Source organism: Danio rerio, chromosome 18 (assembly GCF_049306965.1).
Source record: "Danio rerio strain Tuebingen ecotype United States chromosome 18, GRCz12tu, whole genome shotgun sequence".
NCBI classification, from domain to species: Eukaryota; Metazoa; Chordata; class Actinopteri; order Cypriniformes; family Danionidae; genus Danio; species Danio rerio.
Genome location: NC_133193.1, coordinates 20,246,734 through 20,259,917, shown reverse-complemented (window position 1 = coordinate 20,259,917; position 13,184 = coordinate 20,246,734). Strand labels below are relative to the sequence as shown.

Below are 13,184 nucleotides of genomic sequence, written 5' to 3'. Positions count from 1 at the left end.
ACTAATGATTGTTTAATTTCTTAATTACTCCCTCATTTTAAGTAAAAACTGATTCGTTTTCTCATTCAATGTGCAACATTGATTTGAATAGTTTTTTATTGTAATTAAACCTAGGGAACAGCATTGATTCCACGACTTGCTAATAATGTCAGCAAGTTTTATTAGTTTTCTTGGAAAAACCGAGCACAGTATAAACATTTACAATAATTAGTTGGATTGTTGCTTGTTCAAATTGCTTGTTGAGTTGAAACAACACAATTCTTAAGTTTTTTGGGTACAACTTAATTGTTTTATATTTAAGCCACATAAATTTGTAATAATGATTACTTTAACTTAATTAATTTGTGTTCCATTGTGTGGAATTCAGCACTTTTTACTGTGTAGTTATTTTGTTGTTGTTAAAACAAGAAAACAAAGCAGTTCAATTATTGTTTTTTTTGTACAATTTATAGTCGTGGGAACTAATCTCTTAATTTGTGGGCATCATTTAATTAGTACAGGTGAACTAATTAGTAAATTGTGCAAGAGAAGCCATGTGGCTTTGACGAGGATGGCTGGTTGATTCGCTCTAACAATCCGCTCACCAATAAAGTTATAATACCCTTGTAAACTTAACCAACTCCGATTGAAATTGACACTCTAAGTATGTCCAAACATCTTGCAGTGTGAGTTTTTCACTAGAGCTCGTAGAACAGGTGCGGAAAAACAGAAATCTCAGGCCGATCTTGACCTGGCTGTCATGACGGATACATCGGTTGTGTTAGCGAAATTAAAAACATTGTGAACTGAGCTTGGAAGTAAATTGTGCAAATGATTTTATAAAACAAACCAATTCTTACTGGCCGGAGTACATACAGCTTTGGATTTGCAACTTATAGTGTTTAAGTAAATTATGATTTTAGTTTTATTCTGTTTGCATTTCTGCCGTTTCAAATAAAAATGTTGTCATTTAAACAACGCGAATGAATTGTTAATTACTTATCCAATTTTTCTTACAGAGGATGAGTTCCAGCATCTTCAACAGTCTTTTATGGAGAAATATTACCTTGAGTTTGATGACTCAGAGGAGAACAAGCTCAGCTATACACCCATTTTTAACGAATATGTATGTGGTACCTAATTTATTTGTTTTTTTTCACTAATTTATGGCTCTTCTTAAGATTTTAATAAACTCTTTTATAAATTTCTGTTAGATTGAAATCCTAGAGAAGCATCTGGAACAGCAGTTGGTGGAACGAATTCCTGGGTTCAACATGGATGCCTTCACCCATTCACTTAAGTACGTCTTACACCTTTATCTGCTTTTCTAGACATTAGTGTTGGCTAGTGTATTTAGTATTTTATTATCATATATGCTTACTGTTAAAGGTACAAAAACAGTTATAAACAGTAAACAATAGACAATATCCTAGCCTTCTTATTCAAAGGCAGCTATATATTTGTATTTAAATATTATATACAGTGCCCAGCATAAACAAGTACACCCCTCACAGATCTCTCTTTTAAATTAATATTTTCTATATCATGCTTTACAATCATATGTTTATGTATAAACATTAATTAGCCAGTACTAAATCCAAATCTTGAACTAATCTAACAAAAAAAAAAAAAACTAAGATCACAGTCCAACAAATAGTAGACTCAAATTACTATGTTGGGAGAAAATATTAAATAATATTTTAAACAGGAAAAACCAAGAGAAACATTCAAAAAAGTTTGTAGTTTTTAAATATATAACCTTATTATTTCTTACTATGTTAGGTGACCACACTTTTAATGGAATGGATCTAACTGTAAAACAAAACTGCATTTTGTTTAAATGCACCAAAATACTCACCAGACACTTTATTAGGTACACCTTACCTGTACTGGTTTGGACCAACTTTTGCCTCCAGAACTGCCTTAATCCTTCGTTGCATAGATTCAACAAGGTACTGAAAATATTTTTCAGAGATTCTGGTCCATATTGACATGTTAGCATCACACAGTTGCTGCAGATTTGTCGGCTGCACGTCCATGATGCAAATCTCCCATTCCACCACATCCCAATGGTGCTCTCTTGGATTGAGATCTGGTGACTGTAGGGGTCATTTGAGTACAGTGAACTCATTGTCATCTTCAACAAACCAGTCTGAGATGATTCACCCTTTATGACATGGCGCATTATCCTGTTGGAAGTAGCTATCATGAGAAGATTGGTACATTGGAGTCATAAAGAGATGGACATGGTCAGCAACAATACTCAGGTAGGCAGTGGCGTTGACAAAGTGTTCAATTGGTACTAACGGGCCCAGAGTGTGCCAACAAAATATCCCCCACACCATTACACCACCACCATCACTAGCCTAAACCGTTGATAAAAGGCAGGATGGATCCATGCTTTCATGTTGTTTACACCAAATCCCTACAATCCTAATGTCACAGCAGAAATCGACTCATCAGACCAGGCAACCTTTTTCCAATCTTAACAGGCAGTTGGACAGGTGTACCTAATAAAGTGTATATAGAGTATAGAGTGTGTATTGGCAATATTTAGTAAGGAATGGTTAAAATGTTCATTTAAAATTTTTCTAATATTTATTAACATGTATAAAACTATGGCACTCAGATATTTGGGTTTGTAATGTTTGGGTTTCAATGGGCCAATTTTCTTTATCTTGCTGACCCCAATTTGAAAACACCTGCTTTTTAAACGTCTTCTTGTAATACAAATAATCTACCGCTAGATGGAGTTATTCTATACCGATGACCTACATTACTGTTCCTCGTTAATTTGTAAACCTTCTTCTTTCAAATAGACAGCACAAAGATGAGGTCTCAGGTGACATACTTGACATGCTGCTTACTTTCACTGATTTTATGGCCTTTAAAGAGATGTTCACTGACTACAGAGCTGTAAGTAAACCTACTACAATGAAACTTTGCCCCTTAAACTATGAGATGTAATAAACCTACTCATAATGTGTGGCCGAAGCTCATTCACTCAATCTTATTTTTATAGGAAAAGGAGGGCAGAGGATTGGATCTTAGCACCGGACTAGTGGTAAAGTCTTTAAATTCTTCCTCGGCTTCACCTTTGACCCCCAGCATGGCCTCACAGTCCATCTGAGCCAGCTAAATGCGAAGATTTAAAGTAAATGAACTTGTTTAAGTGGCACAAATGATTACGCTTATTTACAAAAAGATGAATATTTATTGAACAAGCCTTTCTGATGCATCCCAAAACAAACAGTCATGTTATGGTAACCTCTCCAATGGGAATCTGTGTTTGGTTTAAGGTTAATGTTTAAACGTCACAGTCAGGTGAACTGTCAGCTTATCCTGTATGATTCTTCTTGCAGTATTCTTATGATGGACTCAATATTCATGCCTTTTTGGCCTACAGAGCAGCAAAAATAAGAATATGGTGATGTGCATGTAAAGCTGCTACTTTATTGCATATTAAGAACCCCACAGTTTAATATATAATTGTATACAAAGATGACGACTTTCGCTTGACAACCATAAAGGGCTTTTCAGTAGAAAGTATTATAAAATGTGCCTGATGTGATGACAGTTTTTAAAGACCCTTTTATTCATTCACAAAGCTTCCCTAGGTTAAAAAAAATCTGAAAAATCTATATTTTAACCATAACAATGCAAATAATCTCATAGATTTTTAATATGATGTTGAGTCAAGTTTTGGATTGCTCTTATACGTTCTGAGAAGCAGAATGACTCAAAATAGCCTGTTTTGAATAGTGCAAATTTCAGCCTTTTCACTCCTCCTAGACTGTGTTGTTCTGACTAGATGAATGTTTCGTAAATTGTGTATATTTGTTTACTATTTGTATATATAGACATATTTGAACATGTCAGTTGAAGAAATAAATACAGTGGTTCTTTAATCGTATTTTATCCAAATATGTTTATGCTCCAATCAAATACATCAAGTGCAGATTTACACCAAGACAACAACTTTACCTCTTAAATACATGTTTTCTCAAGTCGTTCAGTGTGTATAAAAAAACAGTATATTGTTTAAAAACTTGGGCTTTTTAAAATGCTTTTCATTTCACCAAGGACGCATTTATTTAAAATAGAATATCACTGTCACTCCTGATTAAACAAATGCATCCCTTTTGCATAGAACAATTCATTTCTTTCTTAAAAAAAACAAAAACAAAAATGTAAAAATAAAATCTGAGCCCTGCATATGCAGGATGGTGACTCTCAGTACACAGTGTCCATGTTATAAACCATAGCAATTACGCTTTGCACCATTAAGACTGTCAGACATCACCGAAGATGAGTTTCAGCAATAACCTGAGTAATAATCCTCTTCCAAGTGTTCTCATACAGAGAATGTGAGTGTTATCCAGACGATGAGATGCTCTACACGGGCACCGTGCTCCCTGCTGCGTTCTGCCCTTCACCCCTCCAGCCCAAATAGGCAAAGTAGCTGCTGGCTGTGTATAACAGGGTCTCCACTATACCAAAGAACTGTAAGTAGAAATGTATGTTAAATGGGTAGTTTACACAAAAATGATAATTCAGTTATTAATTACCCACCCTCACGATGAAGGTTATTTTTGAAACGAGATGTTCTTTAATTGTAATTTCCACTTTATATGTTGATTTAAAGATGTTGTATTAACTTAGAAACCTAAGGAGTTGACCTTTACACATGGATGAGGTATAAAAGGTTGATTGCGCTCCTCTACTGTTGTGCATTATGGTGGAGTTTGTCATGTGCTTATGGGTAATTTAAACTGGACTTTGGCCTAAGTGATTTTAATGGGCCTGTAAACACACATACCTTGCTCTGCAACTTGCTTGACAGTTTTACATTGTAAGAAGCTCCTAAAAGCCTTTTATTTGATCTCTAAACACTGCATTGTGTAATACGAGTGGGGAAGCATGCTTTATACAGGTGAAGTTTTCAGATGCTTTGTCACAACGACATGCATCAATCAATTTTTTGTATTATATAATTGGTATTATATAATAATGTTCAAAATTTTTGATTTTTAAGTGTTGATCAAATGACATTAAATATTATTCATTCCTTTTCGGCTTAGTCCCTTTATCAATCCGGGGTCGCAGAATTAACCACCAATTTATCCCGCATATGTTTTACGGAGCGGATGCCCTTCCAGCAGCAATCCAACACTGGCAAACACCCATACACACTCTTTCACAGACATACACTACTTATTCATTTCTCCTATAGCCCATCTCTTTGGACTGTGAGGGAAACCGGAGCACCCGTAGGAAACTCACACAAACTTGGGAGAACATGCAAACTTCACACAAAAATGCCAACTAACCCAGCCGGGGCTCGAACCAGCAACCTTTTTGCTGTGAGGCGATTATGCTACCCACTGTGCCCCGTAACACTTCATATTAAATATTATTGAGGTAAAATAATACATTTTAGACTATTTTTTTTCTTTCACGGTCACTTGATCCTTCAGAAAAATTTGAACATGCTGATTTGGTGCACAAGAATTTTTTTTTATTGATTTGAATGCTAATACCTATATAATCATCTTGTGCAAATTATTTGAAAAATTTAACATTTTGAACAATGTGTACATGTATATGCATGTATCTGTATGAATGTATATATGTATATGTATGTGTGTGTGTGTGTGTCTGTGTGTGTGTGTATATTACAGCTGGGCAAAGATTATCACAAGATAACATTAATTGCATCCACAATAAAAGTTATTTTGACATAATATGTGTGTGTATTTTATATATTTATTATCTATATGTGACACAAACACATACTTTAATTAAATCTATACAAAATTTGTCAAATGGGTATCTAAATTTATATCATATGCATATATCATAAATATAAACATTTGCTTAAATATATGCATGCATGTGTGTATTTATATATCCAAAATAAATATACACAGAGCACACACATATTATGTGAAAACAAATGTTATTAGGAATGCTATATAGCTCTATATGTGAATGTATGTATGTAGTTGAAGTCAGAATTATTGGCCTCCATGTTGATTTTTTTCAACAAATTTCTAAAAATAATAGTTTTAAAAACTTTTCTCTAATAACTGTTTTGTTTAAACTTTGCCGTCATGAAAGTAAATAATATTTGACTAGATATTTTTCCAGACACTTCTATACAGCTTAAAGGGACATTTAAAGGCTTAACTAGGTTAATTAGATTAACTAGGCAGGTTAGGGTAATTAGGTAAGTTATTGTATAACAATGGTTTGTAGCTATATATGTGGAGACTTAAACTCCACATATATAGCTACATATATAGCTTAAGGGGGCTAATAATTTTGACCTTAAAATGTTTTTAAAAAAAATAATAATAACTGCTTTTATTCTAGCTGAAATAAAAAAAACAACACTTTCTCCAGAAGAAAAATATTATCAGACATACTGTGAACATGTCCTTGCTCTGTTAAATATAATTTGGAAAAGATTTTAAAAAAGAAAAACGTTCAAAGGGGGGCTAATAATTCTTATGTCTTTCATATGTATGTATGTGTGGGTGTGTGTCCGCTGCTCTTACTAAATCACCTGACCTGGGTGCGCTGTGTGATGTCATGCTGAAATCATCAGTGAGTGTTTCACAGATAAGCTTTACTTAATTTTAAACTCTTTTACCTCTTTCTTAATTTTTAAACTCTTTCAACTCATAGTGTAGTGTAGCTCATGTGAATGTGTAGATGTTTTCACTCACCGCAGAGGCTCCTAGATGACCCTGGTAATACCCACCAGGAACAGTTGCAGCATTAGCCAGAAAGGCAGTGAGATACAAAAGAGCTGCGACAGAATAGAATACCAACAGCTACAAGAGAGAAAAGGGATTATAAACCTGATTTGATGAATAAATCTTGTTATAGAAATGTTCCCTCCTTCATGAATAGTCAAAGAGTCTCACCACCAAAGGCCAGGGCACCGAGGGTAACCGCTGATGAAGACTCAGCAACAGGATAACCAGCAGGGCAATGCTCAGAAGCCACAGAGTAATGCTCACAAACAACACCCAGCCTAAAGCAGGTATCAAGTAATGGGGAGTACTGGCAATCAGCGTCCACACTAATAATCCAACAACCTTAACAGATAATGGAGATCATATTATACAACTGTGCTGCTCAATACTGATATATGATGAATGAAATGATTAAACCAGAGATGCCCAAACTAGGGCACACAGGCCAAGTTTGGTCCATGGTAACCTTTGATTTGGCCCACCATCCCATCTGAGAAGAGGGGGAAAATGATTGGGATGGTTTAAAGATTGTCGTTTCAATTTTTGTTTTTAACCTTTTTTGGTTTGTTTTATTGTTAAGCTATAAATAACTGAAATGAGTCATATTTAGTTTAAAAGTACATACTGTCACCTGACGGATAGAGGACAATGCAGAGACTTTGTTGTAAAGGCAAAAGGCAGATTCTTGACTAGTGTACTCAGCACTGAACTACGCTGTTATAAATGTGATTGTTTTTAATGTAACGTTATAAAATGTCATACTACATTAGTTATTGTGATTCAAAATAATGCTTTCTATTTATAAATATTATGAAATAAATTAGAAAATGATGTATGGCAACTTTAATTGTAATATAGTTTGGTATTTATTTTCAGCCCACAGCTCTCAATATTTGGATTTTGGCCCTTCATACTGAAAAGTTTGGGCAGCCCTGGATTAAACAAAGTTCTTTGAATCAGACATTATAAACAATAAAACTTTGCTATGCTGAAATTGCTTTTTTTAAATTAAAATTGCTGCTGAATTTAAGATATTTGGTAGCATTTAAACTGCTTTTGTCTGAACTTTGAAAGTCACAATGTCATTTTATTTTTCACTACATTAAATTGACTTAAAATGTGAAGTAGAATCTTGTATAATTTTAAAAATGCTTGTTGAAATGTTTTTGTAAATGTTATCTTAATAAGAAACACAAAAGACAAGTGGCTTCCCAAAAAAGGCTTCAAATCAATAACTTTTGTTTTTCCATAAAATCGCCATGACTTTTCAAAATTGGTCATAACGTCATCTTTTCATATATTCTTTTTTACGTAATGTGCTCTTCTTTATAAGAAAAGACTGCAGTGATACAGTATACTATTCGGTTTCTAGAGAAAGCTAAATAATGTCATGTTTTTCAGGCAGAAATCCATAATGTAGCAGTACTGAAATGTGTGAAAGTAAATTGAAACTGAAAGTTTTATATACAGTTAAAGCCTGAATTATTAGCCCCCTTGAATTATTAGCCATTCTCTTTACATTTTTCCTCAATTTCTGTTTAATGGAGAGAATATTTTTTCAACACACTTATAAACATAATAATTTTAATAACTAATTTCTAATAACTGATTTATTTTATCTTTGTCATGATGACAGTAGAGTGTGTATAGATGTTTCCCAGAAAATGGGTTGCGGCTGGAAGGACATTCGCTGCATAAAACATGTGCTGGATAAGTTGGTGGTTCATTCCGCTGTGGCGGCCCCGGATTAATAAAGGGACTAAGCCAAAAAGAAAAATGAATAAATGAATGATGACACTCATGACAGTAAATAACATTTTATTAGATATTATTCAAAAGACTTCTATACAGCTTTTAAAGTACCATTTAAAGGCTTAACAAGGTTAATTAGGTAAACTAGGCAGGTTAGGGTAATTAGGCAAGTTATTTTATAATGATGGTTTGTTCTGTAGACCACTGAAAAAAATATATAGCTTAAAGGGCTAATAATTTTGACCTTAAAATGGTATTTAAAAAATTAATAACGGCTTTTATTCTAGTCAAAATAAAACAAATGAGACTTTCTCCAGAAGAAAAAATAACATCAGACATACTGTGAAAATTTCCTTGCTCTGTTAAACATCATTTGAGAAGTATTTGAGGAAAAAAAATTGAAGGGGGGCTAATAATTCTGTGTGTATGTATATATTACACTCAAGTTGTTCAAATCTTTTATCAATCAATTTCTTCTGGTGAACACAAAACAAGATATTTGATATTTTGAAGAATGTTGAAGAAAAAATGCAATTGACATCCATAGCAAGAACAGAATATACTATGAACATCAATGGCTGCTGCTTTCCAGTAGTCTTCAGTATATCTTCATTTTAGTTCAACAGAAGAAAAAAAGCACAAACAGGTTTGAAACAAGTGGAGGATGAGTAAATGATCAAAGAATTTTCATGAGTGAACTATATCCCTTTAGGGGTGTTGTAATGCCCTAGATAACACTAAACTTATATCATACAAACTTAAGTGTTGTCATTCTTTTTTTTAGCAACATATTAAGTTTTGAAAGCATGTACTTATGTATGATGTAATAAGTCATTTCTGCTGTTCACATATTTCAAAACCACATTTTTCACATGTGATTTTAACATGTGAAGCTTGTGTGACACACAAGATTTTTCTGCATCAGTGGAGTCAAAAACAACTTTGAAACTCATTGGCTTTATAGAGTAAAACTAAATACTGAGATGTTTTTAGAAATATCCTCTTTTGACTCCTATGTTTGGACGAAAGTTTCGTTCATTCATTTTCCCTGTGGCTTAGTCTCTTTATTTATCAGGGGTTGCCGGTTATACTACCATCTATTCCAGCATATGTTTTACGCAGTGGATACCCTTCCAGCTGCAAGCCAGTACTGTGAAACACCCATACACACTCATTCAGACACTATGGCCAATTTAGTTTATTCAATTTACTAAAAGAGCATGTCTTTGGACTTGTGGGGGAAACTGGAGCATTCGGAGGAAACCCACACGAGCACAGGGAGAACTTGCAAACTCCTGACAGAAAATGCCAACTGACCCAGCTGGGACTCAAAGCAGCAACCTTCTAGTCATGAGGCGACAGTGCTAACAACTGAGCCACCATGTCAACCAGTTGGACAAAAGTATGTCATACAAATTTGAAAAAGTCATTTGGGGGTTTAATTGATGAATTTAAAGTAATCCTTTAAAGGGACAGTTCACCCAAAACTGGAAAATTCTGTCATCATTTACTCATCCCTCATCCTCCACCTGTTCCAAACCTGTTTGACTTTCTTCTGTTGAACACAAAATAAGATATTTTGAAGAAAGCTGGAAAGCGGTAACCTTTGACCTTCATATTATTTGTTTTTCCTACAATGGATGTCGGTGGTTACTGGTTTTTCGCTTTCTTTGAATTATCTTCTACAATGTAAAACATGCACACGATTCCTACATGATGTCCCAACACAAATTAAGTCAGCTTAATCGTTTTTACAAATTTAAGTGGACTGAACCTAAAACAATTAAGTTGTCCAAATACAAAACTAAAGAATTGTGTTGGTTCAACGCACATTAGATAAGTAGCTTGAACAAGCAGCATAAAAAACTTTGGAACTACTTGAGGATGAGTTCGTTTTTTTCCTTTTTCCCCATAGGAACAGACAATGCTAGTGGCATCCATTTGCACAATGAATTTCAAAAGTTCACAATGTATTATTCATCTGATAAAGGTCTCAGATATCTGCCATGTGTCTGACACAAGACACCCCCAAATAACAACTGTCTCTGACTCCATAGACACACCTCAGATCAAATATTCACTGAAGTTCAGTTATATTTCTTTTATATTTACAGTGCTTTAAAGCCAGCTACATATGTACTGTGTTTGCATTAATGGGAGTGTGTTAGTAAAGCATTGACCAGTGGGAAAACATCATAAGGACTGATCTTTACTGTAATAAATCAATCATTTAAATATATTAATAGTAAATAAGTTTACACATGAATATGTTGATATGACTGCTGCTTTATCTACTTTTAACTGTATGAATAGGCTCAATGTGGAAACACACCTAACACAAACGTAACCCTGTACAAACATGCAGGACTGTTTAAATAATATCATAACCATAAGAACAATGATGACCGTAATCCACAGTACTGCCCTGGTTAGTTTCTTATCAACCAACACCTATACAGCCCTGCTGTTTCATAAATGCTTGATTGTTTTTGAAAACTGAAGTCACGGAACAGAAAAGTGGGTGTGAGCCTATTATGACAGCAGAAGCAAATAGTTTTCTATACGCTAAAAAAGAGACTTTTAAATGAAAAGATCAATTTACAGTTTTTAGTACTTACGATCTCGGCTATAAGCAGTATTCCAGGAATGCTCTTGATAAAACCCATGTCAACACTTGATGAGATTGCAAAACTTCTCTGAGGCTCTTGTGAGCTGGTCTGAGTGCTGACCTTCCCAGGAAAATCCGCCATTTCTTCTCAGTATAAAATAAGTTGATTTTATGAAAATGTCACTAGAAAATGAAAGTGGAGACACAAGAACAGGAACAGGTCATGCAGGTGCTGTCACTGCCTGGCAATTCAGTCTGTACTGATAAAAGTTTCTGTCACTCTTTCACACACCTACCCCCTCTCTCTCTCTCTCTCTCTCTCTCATACACACCTACATTCACAGTGTGATCATGCACTGTAGGTTACTAAGGTAATAATATCTTCCTCTTTTAAAAACGGGAAGATATCAAACAATTAAAAGGATGGTTAAAGGTTTAAAACTTCTCTTTCATTGTCAGAGGAGGATGAACTTATTTATAATTATTAAATTGACAAGAAAATGTTGCACTGAATAATATGAGCGTGTATATTTATATTTCAACAAACCCCAATTTGCTGCACATATATGATCATTTGCAATGTTAAAAAAACATTCATGAAACAATACATTTAAAAGTCACATTACAAAAGACAAGGGCTGTGCGATATTGGAAAAATCTAACATTGCAATATTTTTTATTTTGTGATATGTATTTCGACATGATTACAATTTCACCAGATGACTTCATATATCTATTTGGAAAAAATGTATAATGTTAAATTATATTAAGTTATATAATGTTAAATTGTCTCCATAAAATCTAATGAATGATCTAAACAATTTTCGGGTCCACTGACACATTTTTGTTGTGGTCTTTGCTATTTGCAGTGCATTTCTGTGTTTGCATGTGTTGTGAGTATTTTCACGCTTAACAATCTATAAAACACAATCAAGAAAAAGATACAATTTAAATAAAGTGTTTTATTCGTTTCCTGAGTCTAACAGTATTCAAGTACAGTAACTGAATAATAAAAATAATTCAATGAAATTAATTGTAGTTAAGGTCACAAATGGTACAATGTATAATAGCTGAATGCTTTTAAAATCCTTATACAATCACAGGCATCAAAAACACATGCAGATGATAAATTATAATACAAACTCAACATTGCATATTTCCTGCGATGTGACTATTGTGACTGATCACATTGCAATATCGATGCAGAAACGACATCTTGTGCAGCGCTGCAAAAGACAGAATTCTTTTTCTTTAAAAAATTGATAATCAATAACTCATCAACTTGATTAAAAAAGATACATTTTCAAATATATTTAAACAATTTCAATTTATCTAAGAGTCCTAAAACTAAACTGTTTCACAAACGAAAATGTTTTCAACATGGATAATAACCAATACTAAAGGTAATAAATCCTTATAATAGAGAAGCAAACCAGCAATGTACTCAGGAGGATTATGCGACACTTAAAACCGTTGTGTTGATGCTTTTGTGAAGGTTTGTAAATAACAAAAGACTGTATTTTCAACTATATTCACACAGAAAACTAATTATAAATTATATTTGAAATTGTTGTCCGTGTAAGATCTGCAGTGACCTTTTTTATAAACACAAAGATGGTAAGTAACATTTAGCAGGATAATAGGCTGAAAATACCCCGAACATAAAAGCATTCAGTTTAACTTTCAATTAACAATATTTTTCTTTCTCTCTACTTTTGCAGTCATACAGAAAACTAGTTATTTTACAGTACTATGGTTTTAGTCTATTTTTGTTTAAATAATGCATCCTTTGTGAGCAGACAGACATTTTTAGTTGTTAATTTATTTAAAGCTGAAATAATCAAAAGAAAATAGCATCTTATCGCTAATGCTAATAACCTTTGCCGTTATAAAGTGGAAAACAGTACATGACTACTGTTTTCAACCAATCACTTTTATATAGGCTAATTGAAAATACTATTTTTAATCTCATGAATACTTCACTAACCTGCACAACAGTCATTTTTGCATTGCGATCAATGACTCGAGCAGTAGTAAAACTGTATTTGTCGTGATGTCCTTTTGTTGGAAATACTCCACTC

The 13,184-nt window shown here is 33.7% G+C and overlaps 2 protein-coding genes across 4 annotated transcripts in view; one reads left to right on the top strand and one right to left on the bottom strand.

Annotated features, from left to right (window-relative positions):
* Positions 1-3,892, top strand: part of arl2bp (ADP-ribosylation factor-like 2 binding protein) — a 9,624-nt gene extending 5,732 nt beyond the window's left edge. Inside the window, exons 4-7 of one of the 2 annotated variants that reach the window (XM_073928996.1) lie at positions 999-1,105; positions 1,194-1,279; positions 2,799-2,895; positions 3,002-3,892. In XM_073928996.1, the coding sequence (XP_073785097.1) occupies positions 999-1,105; positions 1,194-1,279; positions 2,799-2,895; positions 3,002-3,109 (398 nt within the window). In that variant the 3' untranslated portion in view covers positions 3,110-3,892. The remainder of the gene's footprint in view (positions 1-998; positions 1,106-1,193; positions 1,280-2,798; positions 2,896-3,001) is intronic. The other variant, NM_201001.2, reaches the window with a different exon arrangement.
* pllp (plasmolipin) lies at positions 3,879-13,184 on the bottom strand. 2 transcript variants are annotated; one of them, XM_005159107.6, is made up of 5 exons: positions 13,091-13,184; positions 11,114-11,286; positions 6,912-7,085; positions 6,711-6,818; positions 3,889-4,482 (listed from the first exon to the last, which is right to left on the bottom strand). In XM_005159107.6, the coding sequence occupies exons 2-5, from the start codon at positions 11,243-11,245 to the stop codon at positions 4,375-4,377; spliced, it is 522 nt and encodes a 173-aa protein (XP_005159164.1). In that variant the 5' UTR covers positions 11,246-11,286; positions 13,091-13,184; the 3' UTR covers positions 3,889-4,374.